At 41.5% G+C, this 21964-nt stretch overlaps 2 protein-coding genes across 4 annotated transcripts in view; one reads left to right on the top strand and one right to left on the bottom strand.

The window, feature by feature from the left end:
- Positions 1-15250, top strand: part of LOC111647624 (E3 ubiquitin-protein ligase DTX4-like) — a 38448-nt gene extending 23198 nt beyond the window's left edge. For all 3 annotated transcript variants that reach the window (XM_023397256.2, XM_087171473.1, XM_023397255.2), the window contains exons 5-12: positions 8567-8628; positions 8765-8926; positions 9117-9178; positions 9301-9467; positions 9551-9704; positions 9806-9895; positions 10511-10609; positions 10712-15250. In XM_023397256.2, coding sequence (XP_023253024.1) covers positions 8567-8628; positions 8765-8926; positions 9117-9178; positions 9301-9467; positions 9551-9704; positions 9806-9895; positions 10511-10609; positions 10712-10843 — 928 coding nt within the window. In that variant the 3' untranslated portion in view covers positions 10844-15250. The remainder of the gene's footprint in view (positions 1-8566; positions 8629-8764; positions 8927-9116; positions 9179-9300; positions 9468-9550; positions 9705-9805; positions 9896-10510; positions 10610-10711) is intronic.
- A 1787-nt stretch (positions 15251-17037) lies between these two features.
- Positions 17038-19576, bottom strand: LOC111647620 (snaclec A8-like). Its single transcript, XM_023397247.2, has 8 exons — positions 19470-19576; positions 19283-19365; positions 18779-18835; positions 18258-18419; positions 18050-18141; positions 17801-17926; positions 17325-17424; positions 17038-17238 (listed from the first exon to the last, which is right to left on the bottom strand). Exons 2-8 carry the CDS (start codon positions 19344-19346, stop codon positions 17162-17164), a joined length of 678 nt encoding a protein of 225 aa, XP_023253015.1. The 5' UTR covers positions 19347-19365; positions 19470-19576; the 3' UTR covers positions 17038-17161.
- Positions 19577-21964: the final 2388 nt, after the last annotated feature.

Genomic DNA, 21964 nt, shown 5'->3' with positions numbered 1-21964 from the left:
CACAGCTGTGCTTAAGAAAAGCCTTTTAGAACAGCTGACCGGCTTCAGACTATTGTTTACTCTTTAATTCAACCCAAGAAGTGCTGACCTTTTGCACTTGCTGTTTCCAGCTTCGCAGTCATACCATTGAGAGGAAAGTGTTGCTCATTGACCCACAGAAGCTGATTTTAATCAGCTTCCGGTCACAAGTCAACTTCTTCAAACAGATTCTTCAGTACTGTAACAGGAAAGAAAAAAAATACATTTCCAATTTCCATGATGATACAATAGTGACTAAAGACATTTCCTGAAAGCTTTCCTATTTGGTGGTTTAAACAGCAGGTGTTTGTTCACTTCTGTGGGGAAAAAGCCTCCCTATGCACAGGAAGTGAGGCCTCTTCAGTCTGAGTTCACCACCAGAGGCCAAAACATGGGATTCTTACAGATAATCACCTCGAACTGAAAACAAGGTCAGATGAAGATGGTGTAGATTTCTCGGTATTCAGACACATCCCCACAGCCCCATCCCCTCCCCCAACCCCACCACTCCTCCCAGCCCCCATCCCTGTCGCTTGTTCCCTGCCCCCTCCTCTCCTTCTCGGCTCCTCTCCTTTCTTCTCTACCGTCATGGCTCAGCAGCCCGGGCCCCTCGCAGCCTCATTGTTGGTCTCCACAGTAACTGTTGAATGACCCAAGTCTGGGCAGCATTAAGTAGGGCTCAGACTGCAGGCGTTTTTGGACCATTTAACCCTGATTCACCCCCTCCTGACAGTCGGAGGAGCGACCTGGTCCTGGACCTTGGTCGGTTCAGATGTTCGGCCCGTATTATCTGGTCACATGAGAGGTTCACAGTCTTAAACCTCGTGGACTCGCAGACTCCTCAGGTCACGTTAGCTAGCATAGTACTGTTGATAGATGTTAAAACTGACACAACCCGTGTTGACCACATCTCCCCAAACATTGTCTCATCCAGACTCGCTCAGTACAACAGTTACAACAAGTTGTTGCACCACAGTCTCCGTTTTGTTTACGCCCGCTTCTCCATGGGATTAAATGCGATGAGATCAATTGAGGTAATGCATCGCTTCCTGATTTCCCCCTCTCACACAATAATAATAATTTCCCATATTGTGTGTTGAAATCTTGTAGTGTGTTCATGTTTTTAAGATTAGACAGAAGAAACATCTGTGAAGTTTTTCCTGTGTGTGATGCAACCTAACTCAAACTCAACTAGGATTTTAAAACTCCTGTAGTCTGAGCTGTAGTCTGTAGTCTAGCTAATGCCAGCACTTTTTTCCACGGCTAACCTTAACCCAACCCGGGTTAATATATGAAGAAAACAACAGCAGAGAGAAGCAGACAATATTTATGTCGGTGCCAATACAACTTTTTTCCAATACAAATTTTTCAATGCCATTGTTTTCTTTTTCAGTTCAGGTTTTGTTTTCAATGCCAAAATGTTACAGTCACTGTTGTAGCCCCATACAAGTTTAAATATAATTATCCTTATGAATACAGATGCCATACTTCAGTAGCATGTATTATGGTAGGTTGGATTGCTTGGGGTGGGTGCCATGTGGTGGAACACCCCATCATATAGCTGGATCTGCTGATATAACAGCATGTTAATGATGTGAATATTTTTTGGGTGGGGGAGAGTAGACAATGGTACTTCTCCAGTCAGCATTGTTGCTACCCCCAGACAAACACAATCCTGAAGAGGGAGGTGTGTGTGTGTGTGTGTGTGTGTGTGTGTGTGTGTGTGTGTGTGTGTGTGTGTGTGTGTGTGTGTAGACAGTCTCAGACATAGACATTACTTGGCCGATGGGAACGGGTGGGGGTACAAGACAAAGAAGCAAGTCAGCAAACTGTCAAAGATAGCTCAGACAGTGGTGCAAGAAATCAGGACAGCAAACACACACAGACACACAAGCACACATTGTCCTTCTCTCTCACACACATCAAAAGTAAATATTGACTATCTTGATGAGAGCTGCAGTGAAGAATGTGTGTTCTCTCTCTATGGGGGGGTTATGGGAAAGGAAATGAATGAGTGGAGGTAAAAACTGGTATGTTGAGGGGAAGTGGGCTGCACAGTCTGACAGATAAGAAAAGAGGAGCAGAAATGTACAGTGAGAGTGTGTTCAGTTCACCTAAAGGCTACAGACGACAGCTTGATTTGAATCATGCTGTGCACAGCAGACGGGTGAATCTCATCTGTTGCTTTTTCACATATTCAGGGAAAACATGCAGAACGACACCCTGACAAAACTAATATCCTCCAATGTTTGATAACGGGGCTGCTCCATTATGGCACAAATCATAATCACAATTATTTTGATCAAATTGAGATCATGATTATTTACCATGATTACTCATTGACTTAGGAAACACCACACATTTATTGAACTTAAAAAAAAAAAAAAAAAAAAAAAAACTGTCTTTTTAACCGTGGACTCTATTGAACTTAAAATACAATTCAACGGAAAAACAAATTAAAAAATAAATAAAATAAAATATGAGATGGATAAATGAAATATATACTATCTAAATGTATACAATTAAATATATAATATAAAAACTCATAAAAACAAATTAGATCAAGTACAACACATCAGCCCTGGCAGCAGCTTGTTGATAGTAAAGCTTATATCAAGCGCCACCAAAAAAAGAAAAAAACATAAAATAAACAAAGAGATTTCAAAAAATGGGAAATGTGTTGCGAAACATAATGCGGCACAATAATCGTTTTTATCTCCATTATCTCATAATTGTTGGAAGCCAAAATCGTAGTAGAAAGTAAAATTAGATGAATCATCCAGCCCTGTTTGATAATAGTTAAAAGAATGTGACTGGTTAAAGTTGTGACACGTGTAAACAATCACATTTGGCACTGACCGGTAACGATACTCTATGCTCCTGTTTGCTTTGCTTTTGGCTGATAGCATGTGAGTAATATTTTGTCTCATCAGTGTGCTCCACATGTAATCTTTGGATGCATGCAGATTTAAAAAAAAAAAAAAACTCTTTGCTCGTAAGACATGCACCACAAACATGATCATTTCCCTTTGTCTTGTTGGATTGTGTTGTTGTTCATACGCTTTAAGTTCTTAATGCAAACAACATAACAGCAATAATAGAAAATGATGGATGGGAGAGCATTGGGTTAACCTCAAGGGGGAATGACGGAGACCAGGCAGACAGTTATTCCTGTGTCGTCGGGTGTCTGAGGCGGACTGCTGGTTTTGGTCTTTCATCATTTTTGAAAATCCTCAGCCAATTTTGAGCTTTCTTTGAATTAATGCTGCATGATAAGCAAAACAAAAAAAAAAATCATATCAAGATTCTTTTTGGCAGATTTTGTGATTTCAGTTGGAATGATCATTTTTTCATTTCACTGAAAAAAGAATAAAAATCATGATGATGTGACATCATGTTCCTTTACTTGTGGAGAATATGATTTTTGGGCCGGGGCGTCTTTGTAGCAGCACAATGCTTATGGTGCTAACAACTTACACCATTTACCTTCATCAAAAAAATAGTTTTTGCCAAATTGGGGTTTGAATTATTTTTTGATTAATTATGCAGCTGTACTTTGTATTTTTTGAGCTAATTAAGTCTGTCATTGTTTATTCAACAAATGCATGTCCTTCTCAGAGCTTGCATTTAATTTTTTTAATTTAATTTTAATTTTAAAAAATTTAAAAATTTCACACATTCAATCCACAACAGCAAACCTGTCTACCATGTTTTGTCACATCAAATAATTTTCACTAAAACAGAGAAAATCAGCTTGAAACATCATGAAGTTGTCTGTGAAAAACTTTGTGTGTGCGTGTGTGTGTGTGTGTGTGTGTGTGTGTGTGTGTGTGTGAGACCATGTATGGGAGGCTTTATGTGTTTGTGACAATATGTGTGTGAGAATGTGTGGGAGTGTGTTATTGTCTGGTGTCTAAATCAGTCCAGCTGATGTCCATCTTTGCCCGGGGGAATAGGAGGAGCGGAGGGAAGAGGGGTGGAGGGAGTATGTGAGACAAAGCTGGGGGAGTGTGTGATCTGGTGGGAAGCAGGCGGAGGGGAGGAGGGTGTGTTTGAGGTCACTGGGGGTCAAAAGACTGAAGTCCCATTCAGGCCATTCCCCTCAGGCAGGGACGGGATCTTCTTTTCTCAAAGATCTCGGGCTTTTTCTTTTTCTTCTTCATTGGTCTCGTTTTCCACCAGGGTTTCCTGGTTTCCTGTTACTCCCCTAATACTTCCTCCATTTTGGTTCATATTTTATGGAGGACCAAAGTTGACATAGATAGACAGACACAAATAAATATATAGATAAATGGCTGTGTAATTAAGCAAAGTGGTAAATAATTAGTTAAATAAACTATTTTTAGATACCTGTGCTGATACAATACTTTGATATTGATACTGATACCAAAACAAAACTTCCTATTATACAAACTTTTACTACAAACCTTTTTTTACTCAACAAAACAAGCCAGAAGTCTCTAAAATGTTAAATGTTGTAAAAACACAAGCAGTTACACAAAAACTTAATGAATGCAATCAGACAATCTGCCTCAAATGTAAATCAGCAGAAGGCACCTGAGGTCACCTTTTCTGTTTCTGCCCCAAAGTAAAGAAATTCTGATATGCAAGATATTTTCAAGTGCCTTAATTAAGTATATAAGTGTGTTACATCAAATCCATGTGCTGCCATTCTAGGCGCGGCCCGTCACTCGGCATAAAACACAATACAATATTGCACAGTCACTGCAAAGAGGAAGATTTGAACCCTTTGGAAAACTGAAGATGTGCCTTCTTTTAAGACTTGGTTAGTCGAGGTCACTAATCTGTTGCATCTGGAGAGAATTAGATTTACTGTTTGTCTTCGCTCTACAACCTTTGATAGAATGTGGCAACCATTCTGTCTTATTTATCAGGAGTGTTCTGTGTATGTGCATGTGTGTCTGTGCATGCAGATATGTATACATTCATTTTTGTACATGTACTGTTTTTAACGTAATGCCTTGGAACCTTAGAAGAGCAGCGTTCTGTCTTTGTGTCCTGGAGTGGTAGATCCCTCTGTATTTGTGTTACATGTTAATAAAATAGAATACTTACAAATAAAGTATTAAAATTAAAAAATTAATTAAATCAGGAACCATCTGTAACGCTCTAGTATGGAAACATTTTTTTGGCATAAATAAAAGCCAACACTATCTATGCAGAAAAATCCTACACGCCCAAAATAACTCCTCCCACGTGTCACGCACTACATCATATGCTCACTAATTCCAATATCATATACTGTATATGTATATGTAGGGTAGACTGGGGTAAGACACCGCCCTGTTATTCCCCTCCTGACTACTCCATTGAGTCAATTTTCCTTTCAGATCTTTTCCTGGATGGTAGTGGTCTTGCTAATCAAAATTATGGTGACAAGATTATACATGATCAGACTTGGTTTAACTCTTCCTTACCTCATTCCGTAAAGACTTCCTTGCTCACGCAGCAGCCTGTTAGTTATTAATACACCCAGTGATGTGCAACAAGTGATTAGTGTGTGTATGTGTGTCACATCACTGTCATCGTCACTCATTGCCTTACTCCAGCACAGTTCTAACATAAGTGTTTCCCATCCATCATCACAGGCAGTCTATTTATAACGGTTATAAGGTGTTTGTCTTTCATATGTTGTCATAAATAAATCTCCATGACAAGTTTAAGATCTTAAACTACTTTGACCGCATACGACAGCAGAGCTGCTGCGCTACAGAGCGACGTTCGGTCTAATCTGATCAACGTGGATGGAAATTTGATGTGATTAAGGTGCGATACCGACCACATTTAGCCGTGTATTCTCACTGTGTGCTGTTGTGGAGCTGCCTTCTGACGACTGACTGTGGGATCGGCACATCCCATCAAACATAAAAGAGTTGTCTACTGTTATTTCACCTAGATGAGACAGAATTAAGCCACAGTTGTCCTACAGATGTGTTGGACATCATTTTAATGTTTAAATGTGCTGCTAATTATTTAGTTTTAGTTTCCATGAAAAAAGATTTTAACAACACCGTGATACCTGTGATCATTTTGGTCACTATAATGGGGATGTTAAATTTTTATACGGTTTCATCTCTATTTATGACTGTACCTGTAGATGGCACATGTATAAACCTGTCCACCTATGCAGGTACCCAATGTAGTACAAGTATTAAATAATGTGCACGAATCAATAAGTGTCCCATTGTTGAGTGTAGCTCTGTAGCTCAGTGTTTAAAGTGGAGGCCCATGGAAGGTGTGTGTATCTGACCCTGTGTAGTAATCCACTGTGGTGTTGGCCTCTCTGTGTATTGTTGTTCTGTTAATCTGTGATAGAGCTCCAGTTATCAGTGTGTTGTGGAAGCTTAGAGTGAACCAGTATCATGTGTCGACATCTACCATCAGTGATTGTGTTTGTTTAGCCCTCACTCTGTATGTTTACTGTTTTATTACTCACACTTTGCTTTGTTTTCTCTCTCTGGAGCATGTGAAGTAACACCTCATTTCACACACACACTTTCCTCATACTCTTTCCGTCATCCACATTAGCGCAGACTTAGACGGACACGCATGCACACACGCATCCACACACCCCAGTGAGTCATTCACTAGTGTGTTGTCATGTGTCACTGAGTGGGGTTAAGTGAAAGCAGCTTAGTGCTCTGACAGAAAGCCTGTTAAAGCTAACCCAACAACAGGAAACAACAGATCATCAACGCTCTCTGCCCATCTGTTAAGTCTGCAGCACTGACTACACTAGTCTATTAGTAGGAGTGAATGCATTTGCATTTGTACGAAGGTTTGAGCTGTTACCCTTTTCATAGCTCAGTTGGTAGATGAGAGGACTGTGGACATGAGCGCTGCTATCCTTTAATATGGAGCAAAGGCTGCGTCCATCCTACTACGTTTTCCTTTTAAATTGAAAAAGATCTCCGTCCACACTAACACACTTGAAAATACTTGCATGCATGAGCGTAGACGTACGCTGAGCATGTGCGAGCCGGTGTAAACAGGAAGCAGATTGTCTTCTCTACAGTTGATTAGTCACGCAAAATACTACGCACGCAAAAGCAAAGACAGTGGAAGTGTTAAAATAGAGAATATAAGTGATCAACAGCTGCTAGCAAAGACAACACAGTCAGCAACACTGTAATTCATTATCATGTTGTGTTCACCACTGGTAGTCCAGGCTGATAAGAGAGATAAGAGAGACCGTGGGTGTCCACATCATCATTTATTAAGTTTTCTGCTTCTGTATCCCAGACTACAACACAACTGCAGAGTTTTCAAAATAAAACACAACCCCAGCGTTTGTGATAATGAATTACAGTTTCTTGATTTTCTTTTCTAGAAGCTGTTCAGTTAAATTCTGTTTTTTAACACTACAACTGTCTCTGTTGTTCCTTGCTCAGAGCATTTTGTGTGACTAACCAACTGCAGAGTAGACAGCCTGCTTCTTGTTTACACCAGCGTACACAGTGTACGTGAATGCTCATGTATTTGTGTGTTTTCAGGTGTGTTAGTGTGGACAGAGATGGTTTTCATTTTAACATAAAAACGTAGCAGTGTGGACGCAGCCTCAGGCTTAAGTTAACAGCAGATCTGTAATCAGACAGTTGGCACTTACTGCCTCCACACGTCTTTAGCATGTGTGTTTATTCTCTCCTCTTCAGCAGCTGTTTTCTATGCAATATAGACTGTAATGCCAAACACACACTCACAATGTGTGCGTGTGTGTTCTACAGCCTGAGCAGGTCTATAATGGACTAATGTGCCACTGACCCACTGCTGAACAGTGGTGTTAGTGCATACATCTGTCAGCTGGAGTACTTATTATCACCTGACCCCCCCCCCGTTTGTAAGAATAAAGCTCAAACACGTGAACAGATATGAATCAGATATATATCCCATCCAGTTTTATGAAAAACAGTGATCTGTGTGACGTGTGTTAGTCATTTAGAGACGATGATGATGATGATGATGATGGGCTTTGTGATGAAGCAGGTAATCCCCCAGAAAGCACCTGTGTGACGTACATGTCTGTGAGCTCAGTGAGCAGATGGAAACTCCGAGGATTAGCTCTCATAAACACACGCAGACGGCGCGGTGTGGTCGTTCATATGTTCTCCAGCTCGCTGTGAGACACGGAGACACAAGCAGAGGAGAAGGAGAAGGAGTGAGAGAACAACAGACACACGGCAGAAAGAGGAAGGAGGAGAACTAACTGCTTTTTGTGTCGTTTTGACAAACTTTTGAAGTTTTCTTCAATTCTTGTCCCTTTTCAATGTTTCTGTAAAGAACACAGAGGCACACAGGAGACTTGTATATCCAGCTGACATCCTTTGCCTCTTTTCCTTTTTTGTCTTTGTGTGAATTTTGGTTTCGGTGACTTCTGACTGTGAGAATGACAGTCATCAGTTTTTCAAAGTGAGTATTCAGTCGCAGACTATTAGCCAACCTCTAATGTCTGATCAGAGAGACATTATAGGCCTGGGAGGAGAGAAGTGTGCGAAATACACTTCACTTGACAGTTTGTCTTCTGTTGCAGTGTGCCCACCGTCCCAGTGAAGAACCTCAGTGGATCCAGTCCTGTTCACCCTGCGCTGGCCGGTGAGCAGACACACACACACACACACACACACACACACACACACCAAGGAACCGACTGCCGTAGATATAGAAGAAACCAAAGAGGATTTCTCTTCTAACAAATGTTTTTTTTTTGTCTTTATCTTTTGTGTTTCAGGGATCACAGGAATTCTGATGAGTGCCGCCGCTCTGCCCGTGTGCCTGACGAGGCCTCCTAAACTTGTGCTGCATCCTCCGCCCGTCAGCAAGAGTGACATCAAACCAGTGCCAGGCTTTGGACACTGTTGCAGGAAGACCACCAAGAAACAAGCTCGCAAGGGTAAAGCGTTAAAATAGTTTCAGCCTGAGTCCGATGAAAGAGAGACTTCACCAGTTGTTCTCTCTGTTTCTTACCCGCCTTTCTGCTCAGTGACGAGGCTGTTCTGTGGATATGAGAAGACAGGTGTTCACGCAGGTTAACGGCCATCCATTCATCACTCCTCTCTGTTCCCTCTCCCCTTTGTCTGCAGGTAAAACTCCAGAGGAGGTGGTGAAGAAGTACCTGCAGAAAGTCAAAAGTCCACCAGAGGAGGTACGTTATGTGTTAGTGAATACATCTTTATATTTTATATCTTTGAAGTATTAACTCAGATCTAGAGAGAGAAGCTTTTCATAATGACTTTTCTTTTTTTCCCCTTTCCTTGTCTTCCCTAGGACTGTACCATTTGTATGGAGCCATTGGGGGGTCCATCTGGATACAAAGGTCCAGGGGTGGGGCCTGTTTCCAGGGCAGATTCAGTTGGGCGACTTGCACAGTGTGGACACCAGTACCATTTCCAGTGTCTGGTGGCTATGTATAATAATGGCAACAAGGACGGCAGGTAGGTTAGAGACACATAACACCCCTTTTCATTCCCTCACAGGTTTTAATTGAATAACCCCCGTAATCAATCTCTCTTTTCAGTCTTCAGTGTCCCACGTGTAAAACCATCTATGGTGTAAAGACAGGCAACCAACCGGCAGGGAAGATGGAGTACCACGTCATCCCTCATTCTCTACCAGGGCACCCTGACTGCAAAACCATACGCATCATCTACAACATCCCACCAGGCATTCAGGTACTTGAAAAGATCTGGGCTGACAGTAGTGTTTATTTTATTCCATGTCGTGTGACACTGTTAGAGCTAATAATGTTAACACTTCCTCCTCCTCTTCTCAGGGACCAGAGCATCCAAACCCAGGGAAGCCCTTCACGGCCAGAGGCTTCCCCAGACACTGCTACCTCCCAGACAGCGAGAAAGGACGCAAGGTAAACTCACTAGTAAAACTGCCAGTCCAGTTTGTCTTTCTGTTCGGACTGAGGACACACATGAGTGCAAGGAGTGATGTCATCACAGAGCACACACACACAGACACGGGGGAGAGAGTGGGCTGTTGGGAAAACATCCTGTTCCCGGGGTTGTTGCTCCTGTCAGTGTCAGAGTCTCTGTGTGAGACGCTTCGACCAGTGACTGTGTGGTTTTAAAACTGATTTCAGGGCTGCAGCTTCACTCTCAGAGGAAGGTGTAACCGCGGTGTTTCTGGTTTAACAGCACCGTGCTGGACAGGTGACAGGTGTGTCTACAGTGTGTGTGCTCTGAAAGACGTCACAGCAGGAAAAGGGGTGAAAATGAATGACTTCACCCAGGTGTTATATTTACATCAATGCTGATCGAAGCCGGAGCCGATAAATACTCTGTCTACTGCAGAGTCATGTGACCGGTGAACGCTGATTGTTCCCGGGTCTTAGTGGGTTTCTTTGACCAGTGGAAAAAGGGGCTTTTCAGACACCCATTAATCTGCCTACATCTGTTGTTTATACAGATACATTTTTAAAGTTGTTTTTAAAATGGACATTTCATCTTTAACCCTACCTTGTCGTCAGGTACTGAGGCTGCTCCTGGTAGCATGGGACCGCAGATTGATCTTCTCAGTTGGTACATCAAGCACTACAGGAGAGTCCGACACCGTCATCTGGAACGAGGTGAGACTCGACACTCAAGAATGATTTGATCGTGGTGAGTGATACATGCACATTAGATTTGTTGCCACTGAAACTAAAGGCAACTTTTCCCTTCCCTGTAAGGTCCACCATAAGACAGAGTTTGGCTCCAACCTGACGGGCCACGGATTCCCCGACCCCGGACACCTCGACAACGTCCTGGAAGAGCTGAGAGCTCAGGGCATCACAGAGGATGATGGACTGATGGAAAAGTGAAAGGACATAACGGCCAGCAGAGAAGGAGGAGACATCAGTGAGAGAGCAGTTGAGGCTGGACGGGTGAACCAGGAGAAGAGGAAGAGAAGTGGGGCCTCACCATGAAAATAACAGTGAGGAAAAGAGGAGGTCCTGAACTGAGAAAGACTCTCTCTGCCAGCACTTAAAATGAGTGCAGGGGGGACATTTCTGGTTGTACGAGACATTGATTATGTTTTCAAGGTGTTGATTGAGTCGGCGTTGGGTTCACCTGTCAATGCAAGTCTGTCCAAATTTCACAGTTTTCAAACAAGCACATCAACAGAAGTGGGAGTTTGAGGAAGCATCATCACAGAAAGGAAAACAATGCACAGGAGGAATATAAGAAATCAGAAGGAGAATGAGGGCACTCACGGTTTCAGCTACTAAACAGCTAGGTACTAAATGTCGCAAAGTGTGAATGAATCGGTACTAATATTAAGGTCAAAACAAGTTTACTTTACTGAGAGAGAGAGAGTAATATAAAAGAATGGTAAAATGTCAGAGCAGTTCAGTAAAAAATGGGGATTGAAAGGACAAAGAGAAAGAAGTTGGAGCAGTGGGGGAGGTTACGGGAGGGAGCAGAACAGGAATAATGTAGCAGAAAGAGCCAATGATGGTGAATGAATGTAGTATAGGGTAGGAGTAGAGTAAAATTAACTTGTATGGTACTGTTCAGGTACTTTAGCTATTAATAAAAACAAGGAAACCAAGAGAGACGACAGGAGACAGACGATGTGCTTCTTGCCTGCCTGGGGTTGAAGTTTAGTGCTGTTGCTCCCTCTTGTGGTTTTTCTGATTAACTACACCTCCGCCTGTAAGCTAATGGAACAAATCCAATTGTTACTTTGAGTTATCCACCTGTGTTACTTTTTTATCGGTACTATAACCCTCATGTAATGTCATTCCTTATGTTACCTCTTACTTTTGACTCAATGGTTTTCTGTAATAGGCGTTGTTTGTTTCTGATTGTTTGTGAAATGCCAAAAGACCAAACTAAGGCCTCGTCATTTGGGCCTATTACTATTGAGCCACTGTGGTACAAGTTAACCTTAGATTCACAGGAACCAGTATTTACATCTGTCTTTATTGTATATTTGTCCCTTTTGATGGTTCACGTGGTTTCATTGGATATAGATGCTGCTGTATCCCATCAACAGTGGGATACCAGTGAGAAAATACTGAGGATGTGATGAAGGTGATTGCCTAGAATCAAGCTCTGAGAATTCGCTTCAAGGCCTCAGTGTTAAGTTCCTCTAGTTGAATGAGCTTCACTGTGTGTAAAACCCCAGACCAATGAAGAGCCAGAAAGCCCCTCAGATTGAGCAGAGTGTTAGAAGGCTCAGGAGGGTGGAGAGCACAAGAGAGGTCACGACCTGGTCTGCACAAGCAGAAAAAACACATTTCAAATCAATTTAGCTTGGTCCTGGTGGGATTGGTAAAACTTTAATCTGTGGTTGTCACTGACTAGTTAGTATTACAACACAACATTCACCATCAATATGTCACCCACAAAAAATAAGACCATCGTTGGGACTTTTTCAGACAACAGACAACTTTAAAGGTTCCATATTATATGCATTTAAACTCCCGTCTTTGTGTGTAATCACAGACATTTAATGGAGAGACTCTGAATCTGACCCATTGAAGTGTTACGTGACTCCCAGCTTTGATTGGCATGAAATTCTTCTGGTTAAATCATTGGTACTAAAGGTTAAGAACTGTGTTAGAAAATATCTGGTCCTTTGATATAAAAGTCAAAGCTACAAGCTCGTGTACATAAAAACAAGATGGACGCCCACGGTACGTTTCAGCCAGAAACATCTAATCACTGAGATTCAAATTCTGTCATGTGAGCTGCTAACAGCAGGCGATAAGTAAAGTCTTAAAATCTGCTTTAATTGTGGGTGAAATCTGCAACTATGATGCTTTTGTTCTCAACAGTAATGACGAAGCTTTTTGAAGTGGTTACCTCTAAGATTTGTACCTCGCACTGGCCTCTCCTCCATGGCAATGGCAGCCGAGGATCAGGGGTATTGTAGTATGTATCATTTAAAGAAATATGGGGAGTACAGAATGGCCGCCAGCATTTCACGACTCATTAACTTCAGGAAATATATCATACCTGAATTCGCTTTTGATTGGCTGCCAACACTAAAGATGTAACTGTAATCTATCCAATCAGGCCTCCACTCTGGATTTACCTCATTTGACTCAGATGGGCTGAGAACAGCAGCTCATCTGAACCTCTAAATGAGATTTAGTATTGTGAGTATGTTTGTCAGTTTAGGACATTTAATTATTTTAGATTATTATTCCTCTTGGTAAACATTTTCAGGACAAAGCATCATGAAAAGCCTTATTTTTAGCCACAGAAGTGGAGTGTATGCAAAAACAACAGAAAGCTTTCTAATATGGGGCCTTTAATCTATGACTAATCAATAAGACATTCTTATCTCAGCAACATTGATAACAACTTTTCTTCTAAGCTCCTCATCCACCAACTGAGAACACACTGCCCATTCTCTGGGTTGGCTCTTTAAATGGCCCCATATCACAATAGCCCCCTTTACACAGCCTGTTCAAGGCCGGACTGTTGAGCATGTACTCTGCCTCACCGTTCTGTATGAAAGTTACAAACACAGACACAGAATTGGGGGGGGGGGGGTTCTGTCTTTAAGCAGAGGTATTCACAGAGTTGAATCAACGTCTTCTAAAAGAGACAGATGCTGCTGTTGTTTTATTAAACATTATGCCTTTGACTCTGGAACCAGCATGTTATCTATGTGAAATCACACACGGGGGCAGGATTAAGCTGCCGAGCAAAGGCACCATAATGAAGGGTCTTCTTCAGGGCAATACAACAGGGCCTCTGTGTAAAAGGGGCTAATGTCACAAGGTGTGTGTGTCTGTTTCCTCTTTGGGACTTTTTCTGGTATAAACACTGACCCTGTTGGGACCAGTAGTCCTAATGTGGACCAAAGCCCAGTCATGGTTAAGGTAGGCTGTCCACAATGAATGGAAGTCAATGCAATGTCCTAACAAGGACAACTGTGCAGACTTGTGGGTATTTGTGGAAAAGAGAATCTGTGTACTGTGTATACTACCAACATGTTCCCAGTTTAGGATATTATTTGTGTAGTACATAGGGTTGCCGTCATCTTCTAACTCTGGTGATGATTGATGATGGTATTCCCTGTACAGTAACTTCTTGATTGCTTTTTAACATGAACTGTAGTTATACTTTTAGCATTTTCTTGACACTATTATAGAATAATTTTCCTTTTTTTCATTTTGTACAATTATGTTTTTTAGTAATTATACCCATTTCATTTGGTACAATCGGCTTTCGAAGACAGTTAAATACAATGTCTTTTTGAATTTGAATTGTGTACAGACGTTAAGCCGATTTTAAGATGAATTCATCTTTTCTTTGTAAAAGGAATTTGATGGTAGACTTTTATCTGATTGTTTAACATAATGAATTTTAATAGCAAGTCAAACTTTTGTACACTTACTTTTTCTGTGAGGTAAAGAACAACTTCATTTTTTAACATATCACCTGTCCCGCTACTGGTCTGCACTGAGCCTTTCTGCCAACTGCAGCTCTCAGCATTTGTGACCCTGGTCTCGTGTCCGATCTTCTTTAACCATAGAATGGCTCAAGTGCAGGGGACATGATGAAAATGACAAAAATGTTACAAAAATCATTTCCTCTTGTGGTGTAGGAGTTTTGTCACGCCATCGACCCAAACACTGCAGTGACTCGGGAAAACACTGATTTTGTATCATCACTAAGTCACTGATTTTAATTTGTCTTTGTGTTATTAAAAAAAAAAAGGATTTGATTTCTAAACTGAACAAGAAATTGTCATAACTACATTTATTGCTTTTGCTCTGGACTTGCTAAATTGAATGAATAGAGACTGATTCACCATGATTTTGTTATTGTGGGGTTAAAAGTGTTCTAGTCTCTATGACTGGACAAATTATCAGCATGTATATCTTGTCTTTGGAGGAAAATAATGTCAGTTGGTTTAAAGGCTTTGATCCACGCTGTGCAGTGTCTGAAACCATGTGAGCAATGTAGCAAAGAGCTATTACCAGTGACTCACCATTTTCCAGTTTTTTCCCTTCTCCAAATGTGGATTTCTCTCCCATCACTATTTCCCATCAGGTAATATCACCCCCAGATGTCTGTGGAGAAGGGCCGTCCGTTGTCGTCTCGTCTGTGAGGGGAGAGTGGGTATGAGGTTGTCACAGGGGTTCCTATGAGAAAGAGAGTGTCAAAACCTGTGATATGAAAAGCAAAGTGTAAATAATGCAAAATAAATGCTGGAGTATGAATGATTAATACAAGAAAAAAATAAAGAATGAATGCAACTTAAATGTATTGTTCTCATTTTAGTGGCCCTAGAGAAGGCTATAGCTGTATTCAATCAAACTGATGGAAGATATTCATTTTTAAATTTATTTAGATTTATTTAAAAAAAATAATAATCAGCCCCCACTTCAACTTACATGACCCTGCCCCAGCAACTGAGACTGACGTCAAATAACGTTACTATGGCCCTTCTTCGAATTTTAAGTGCAGGAGACTATGTTGTCAAATCATCTCATCATTTTCACCTTTCTCATCTTTGTTGATGGCCAGCCAATCACTATGGCCCATCTCTGAAATGAGGAGACCTTTAAATTAATTTGTAGTATTTCAGTTCAGTATGCCGTTGTTCATTACCTGTAATGACTTGGTTGGAAATGATGGTTAAAAGCTAAATGGCTCTCTTCCAAAGAAGTCAGACCTCAAGGGACAGTCTCCTGGTGAAAAAACTCCAATCCAGTCCACCAATCCCTGCCCTCTCTGCAGCACATGTAAAGCAGGGCGTCCTCCTAATCAATGGGCTCTGGAAAAGAGTGTCTTTCCCACAGACTGTGTATAAGGATGGACGTAGCCTCTGTGACGTCACCCACAGGTTTCTGAAGAGCGGTTTTGAAGATCAGAGTGAGCTGCTCCACCGTAGCCTTCATGGCAGTGTCTGACCCCACCCACCTCCCAGCTAATCCAAAAATGCTGAAAGAGGAGATGTGTATTGGGTAAAGACTTTGTTGCATGTCGGTTTTTGGCAAGTATACAGTTGTGGTCAAAAGTTTACATACACTTGTAAAGAACATAATGTCATGGCTCTCTTGAGTTTCCCGTTATTTCTACAAGTCTGATTTTTCTCTGATAGAGTGATTGGAACAGATACTTCTTTGTCACAAAAAACATTCATGAAGTTTGTTTTCTTTTATGACTTGATTATGGGTTAATAGAAAAAGTGACAAAATCTGCTGGGTCTGTATTGTAATCTGAGTTTCTCAGTTCTTTGTTTTGGTTGCCAGGCAGGTGGTGCATGCATGTATGTGTGAATCTTACTGCATGTGAATCCCTCCCTGTTAAACCATTGGCCCTCCCGACATTTATAAAGACAAAGGCACCATCCGCTCAACCAGGTGAACACAGGGTGGTGGAGTGCACATATCGGATATCGGTCGGCAAATGATGTCGGCGGTTGACAGATCTTGCGAGAGTACGGCGCTGGGACAGAGGCAGGTCTCCAATAAAGTGTCGGAATGTTCTGAAGACGTGTGGCTTGTGAAAACTGGGTCCAATATGTATTTCGGTGACTATGGAGTGACAGAATCTTGGAATGAATACACTCAGACCTGCTGCTGGTCTCTTAAAGGGATTTTCCATTTAAATAAATGGAAATGAAGCATCTTGGTTTCTCTACTGTCTTTGATATCAGCCACAGTAGGGCTGCTATTTCAGAGGTTTGGCAAGCAGCCAACACAAAGTTTTAACCTTCCTGTCATGTTGCCTCAGAATAAAAACCCAACACATGGCATATCAGGAATGCAGCATCGGGTATACCATTGCTAGCATTACCATGCAGGCAGGTCAAGTTGGTCATGACATGGTGACTGCTAGTGTGTACAGACAGTCATGTTGACATTGAAGTTGTAGCAAAGGTCCAGGGTGACAGTTCTGTCAAGCTGAAAAACAGTGTAAGAGGGGGGGAGCAATCGGTTGAAATATGGAGGAGTTAAACACACAGTAGATGGTGTCTTCTCACGGCAGAAAGAAGATCTGGGCAGAGTTGTTTTTGAAGCCCCACAAAGAAGAAACAAGCACATTTTTTACGTTCAACAACACATTTTTATTTCATACACAGAACATATATGTAAAACATGACAGGGACATACATTCCTTCACATAAACAGCAGCATCAGGATCATCTTCAGCAGTAACACCGAGGACTAACAGTCCAACTGCCTGACCTGACACACGAATGGGAAGGGCATGTTGCAGCGATTGTTGGACCAGCCCTTGGACACTGCAAAAGCATCATCATCATCATCATCATCATCATCATCATCATCATCATCATCAAATGTGATGGTAGACACAGGTCTCTCTTACCTTGAGAGTTGAGCAGCAGGCACTGGTGGTATGCAGTGGATCTTGATGTATCCCAGTTGGAGTAGTCAAACCGTGAGCCATCTTCCCATCTCCATTCACCCTGGAGGAAGTCACTTTTAGTTTAAACAGCCTTTGTGTGGCATTTCAACATTTATGACTCAATTCAAACACAGACTGCATCATTTTTTACTAACCTTATAGGCAAAACATAATGCCACAGAATGATTTAACCATTGACCAAACTTCATGCCAGATTATACAAACATGAGCTTTAAACTGACTTTAACCCAATTCTTCATGAACGAGCTGAAAAAACACAAACTTTGTTCATCTGCTTCTGTTCCTGTTGTAAGCTGAAGTTAAAACAGGAAACCACTCACACACACATGAGTGATGTGGACACGTTGCGTAGCTTTCTGCCAAATGTCACTGAAATCCATTGACAAGCTACAAGCATTTTAAATGTTTGAACATACCTCAAAGTAGTAACCTCCAATCCAGGCAAACGCGTGGCCACCGGTCTTGACCATGCGCTGGAGGAAGTTATACTCCCAGATGCTGCCGACTGAGGCCAGACTGCCGTCGTAGCTAGCACAGAATCTCTGCAGGACGAGGAGGAGAGGAGGATTTGTTTTTTATTTCGAAATTATATACTGCACTCAAATGAAGCTGAGAAAGAGCTCCAAACTTTTCCTGTTCTACCATTATGAATGTGATTTTATTACCTCAGCGTCTGCCCAGCTGTCAGGATGGTTGGCTAAGAAGTAGCACTTGCCAGAGAAACTCTGCCAACCATCGAGGCAGAAACTGAAACGAGCTGGAGACAAAGAGGGGAACAAACCATGAGAATAGGTAATTAACAAAATGGCTGCCGGTGTCCAGCAGCAGCCTCGTGTGTTACCGTGACAGCAGTGCATTGTGTGATTTTCTCACTTTGACGGAGACCAGCTGGTCTGCCAGCAGCAACAGCAGTAGTGTCCTCAACAGCAATGTCCTCAACAGCAGTCTCCTCAACAGCAGTTTCCTCAACAGCAGTTTCCTCAACAGCAGTTTCCTCAACAGCAGTGTCCTCAACAGCAATGTCCTTAACCACCTCTGTAAAACCAGCAACACAAGGTCTGTGAGCTTCACTGATCATATGAGAAATCATTCATTATCACTATGTTCTTTAGACACATGGCTGATAAATAGACTGACATTAAATCATTTCAATGGTCCAGTTTGTACCAGTTTGCATCGCAGCTTGTACAGTAATAAAGCAGCAGTAGTTGATACTTGTTCTATTGTACGTGATTAGAGCTGAGGTGTACCCATCACTGACTCAGGCTCAAAGCAGTGCTGTTGTCTGAGCTCAGACACTTCAGCAATGATTCACAAAGACAATGAGAAACACACTGTGGGGGTCTGTGATCTCACTCAAGATGGAAAGATTTACAATAAGATGTGCCCATCACCTGGTTCAGGTGCAGCTTTGTCTGCCAGTTGCACAGTAGCAGCTTCAGCTGGAACAACTGAGGGAAAGACAGCAAAGTAGATCAGGTTTATACAGTTAAACACTGCGCTAAACAAGTTCTACTGAGTTCAGGAACAAAGACTACGTGTAACCTGGGATGTCCTAAACCCTCCTTCCCTCCTCCCATGACCCATATTCACTTCTCTTTTCCTCATCATGATGCAAATTTTAGTTGTACTGTAGTTTTATTTTGAAGTTTTAATATGTAAATGCAAACAGCCAATGACCAGCATTATTACATCCTAGTCCGAGTATGCTGCATGCTGACTGGCTCACTGACGCTGATCAGATTTACTCAGGTATCAAATCAGGACATTTTTTTTTAATCCTGGATGATGTCAAACCAGTCGATCAATAAGAGGATGGAAGTTTGATCCCCAGCCGTAAACACATGACAGCTGTTTCACATGTGTTACTGAAATAATGCATCCGTGTTGTGTCTCACCTGCTGCAGCCCAGACGGAGAGAGCAGCACAGAGGACAACAGACAGAATCAGAACAGTCTTCATGATGAAAAGCAATGAAGATCTGGAGGGAGGCAAAGTTTCACATTTCATTAAGTCATGACAACACAACGTTCATCAGTGCAATGTGTAACAGATCCAGACAACAGTAACATAAATTTGACTTACAGCGAGAAGCAGCAGTCAGGTAAGTGTGAAGAGCCGGTCAAGTGTCTAGAAGGTGAGCGATGCTCTCCGCTCTTTATACCGGACTGAACACAGAGTCACCTGACGCAGGTAACTATAAAACATGTGGACTTTGCCTCCTGGGTCAGTGGCGTGTCAAGACCCAGGAAGACGGATGTTTTTCCAACACTTCCCACTATGATGACTGACTCATATCAATAAAACTATATGGGTCAACAAAGTGGTGGAATTTCCAAGCAAACGTTTCATGGCCAGTAAACACTGCTGAACTGGAACCGAACATCTCAGGTGTCCTGGAACGGTAGTGGACGTGCGAGATGAATTGGCAATAACTAGAGAAGGAGGCCGCAGGTGTCAGTTCAGTGATGTTACACGTTAACACGAAGGATCTGCTGAAGTAGAAATAAAGCTTTAAGAAAGAAAAAAAAAGAAGTGCCGTTTCATAGGTGCTTTTGATATTTCTATACAATTGGCAAGTAGAGAAAATTCATTTGTATTGCTTTACACGATGAGGGGATTCAGTGAAACAACATTCATGTACAGACTGTAGTTTTTTGTTATGATGATCATATTGTTCACTATAAATTCAGTCTGCTTCTTCATGATGACTCCTGACAGATTTAAAGAGAATGAATTAATATTTATGGATCTAGATAGTTTCACCACGGCAGACCAACATAAATGTAGGGGCAGGGAATTGTGGGACGGCATTTCTCCATTCCTTTCGCAAAGGAAGGCCCAGTGTTTCCTCTGCTGAAGGAGATAAGATAGGAAGCACTGAAGCTACTTTCCTTATCAGTTAGAGAAGTGGAGCAGCTGTGATCATGGCTGCTGCCCAGAAACTTCAGCTCGTTTCACTCAGTTTCAACCTTCATAAGAAAAAAAGACTTCTCGATAGTGGGAGTGTTCTGGGCGGAGCCAAAATGTTCCCATATTTAAGTTGATTTTGATTTATAACTTGTGATTTTATGACTCTGACGACTTTTTTGCGTACGTCATATTCGTCAGAGTCCTAAAGATTAAACTCTTACCTCCCTGTGGCAAATGAAACGCTCAGTATCATTGAATCACATGATACTCACTGCTAATGTGAAGATTATTTCTCCTCTTACCAATAGATGGATGAACTGATTACAGTTGATTCAGATTTCAGATTTCCCAAGTGGGAAACTTGAATTGCAGTCAAATGAAAAACTGATAAGAAACGACACAAGTGCAACAATACACACAATACAATAAAACACACAGCACTATAAAAACACTACAAAACACTATAAAAAGAAACACAACAAGAACATCAGACACAAAAAAAAACAACACGCTATTAAGTGACAATTTACTTGTGAACATTTAGCAGTGTTGTTGCACACAGGAAGAAGATTTCTTTTTGTTCTATTACTCCTGAACCTGGGAACTGTGACCCTAAGGCCTGAGGGAGGGGCTTCAAACTCAGAGTGAAGACAGTGATTCGTGCTACCCAAAACAGATCTGGCCTTGAGGACAACCTGTTGATTAAAGATGGCTGTCAGTCATTTGTTGAATGATGTGACATTAAACCTTTCAAATGCTCCATCCTTATTCTGTTCTGTGATTGAATTGTGGTTTGTGTTTTCCCAGTAATACAGCATTCAGCATAATGCTTCTCAAGGTTAGGTCAACACCCGTATAACGTCTAACCCATCCCATTTGGCAAGATCTTAGTAAGATACATACTGTAACTGACCCATAAAAAAATGCTGATGCCTGTAATGACTGACTCGGTCAAGGAAACTGTTGTGAGATAAACTTCAGGAAAAGAATAACTGAGACTTCCTTCTGGAAAGTAAGCCATATACTGCACCCTGTTCAGGAAGTCTTCGTCGTGCATGGAAAGAAAGAGCAGTAAACAGAGCTATGAAATGATAGAAATTCATGCACAACAACCAGTTAAAGAGAAAGTACATTTACTTGTGTAAATGATCAGTATCAGTACTCATCCTCCTGGTAATACTGCTCTCCAAACACATCTCATGTTAGTCACCAAATGATTTCATCCCTTGATTTTAAGAACAGTTATGAACTTCATCCTCTGCACTTTAAAAAGGAGAGGAAACTTGATGTTATAAATATACAGTATATTCATACATGTTTAAGAACTGAAGCGCTGAAGAATCATCTACCAGTGGATATAACTCAGTTAGATGTCATAGGAACAGTAAAGGAGGTGGTGCAGCTGCTTCTCTGTACATTTACTTACAGTTTTTCTCAGTCGCTTTGGTACATTTCTCGAATCATCCGCAACATTTGCAAAACAGTAAGTGAATTTCTCAAAACAATTCGTACAAATAGCAAAACACCATGGATTACCTGCAAAAGCCAGTCTCTTGCTCAAAATCCTTAGTTCATCTCTCAAAAGTAAATATCTGTGTCAATGAACATGTCACTGCCATCAGATGAAAAGTCCTTGTGTTATTGTGTACGGATAAGACAGTCAAATT

This window comes from Seriola lalandi, unplaced genomic scaffold, assembly GCF_002814215.2.
Source record: "Seriola lalandi dorsalis isolate HSWRI2012SDOR001 ecotype SW California unplaced genomic scaffold, Sedor1 jcf7180002055006, whole genome shotgun sequence".
NCBI classification, from domain to species: domain Eukaryota; kingdom Metazoa; phylum Chordata; class Actinopteri; order Carangiformes; family Carangidae; genus Seriola; species Seriola lalandi.
Note: the sequence above shows the minus strand (reverse complement) of the source record. Positions and strands in the feature narration are given on the sequence as shown.

What these genes read in the sequence shown, in the direction of transcription:
- LOC111647620 (XM_023397247.2), bottom strand. Translation starts at nt 19,346, where the DNA reads ATGAAGACTGTTCTGATTCTGTCTGTTGTCCTCTGTGCTGCTCTCTCC. An exon ending in CAAAGCTGCACCTGAACCAG is followed by an intron (nt 18,420 to 18,778) that starts GTGATGGGCACA and finishes CTGGTTTTACAG; the next exon opens with AGGTGGTTAAGGACATTGCT. An exon ending in TTGGAGGTTACTACTTTGAG is followed by an intron (nt 17,425 to 17,800) that starts GTATGTTCAAAC and finishes GACTTCCTCCAG; the next exon opens with GGTGAATGGAGATGGGAAGA.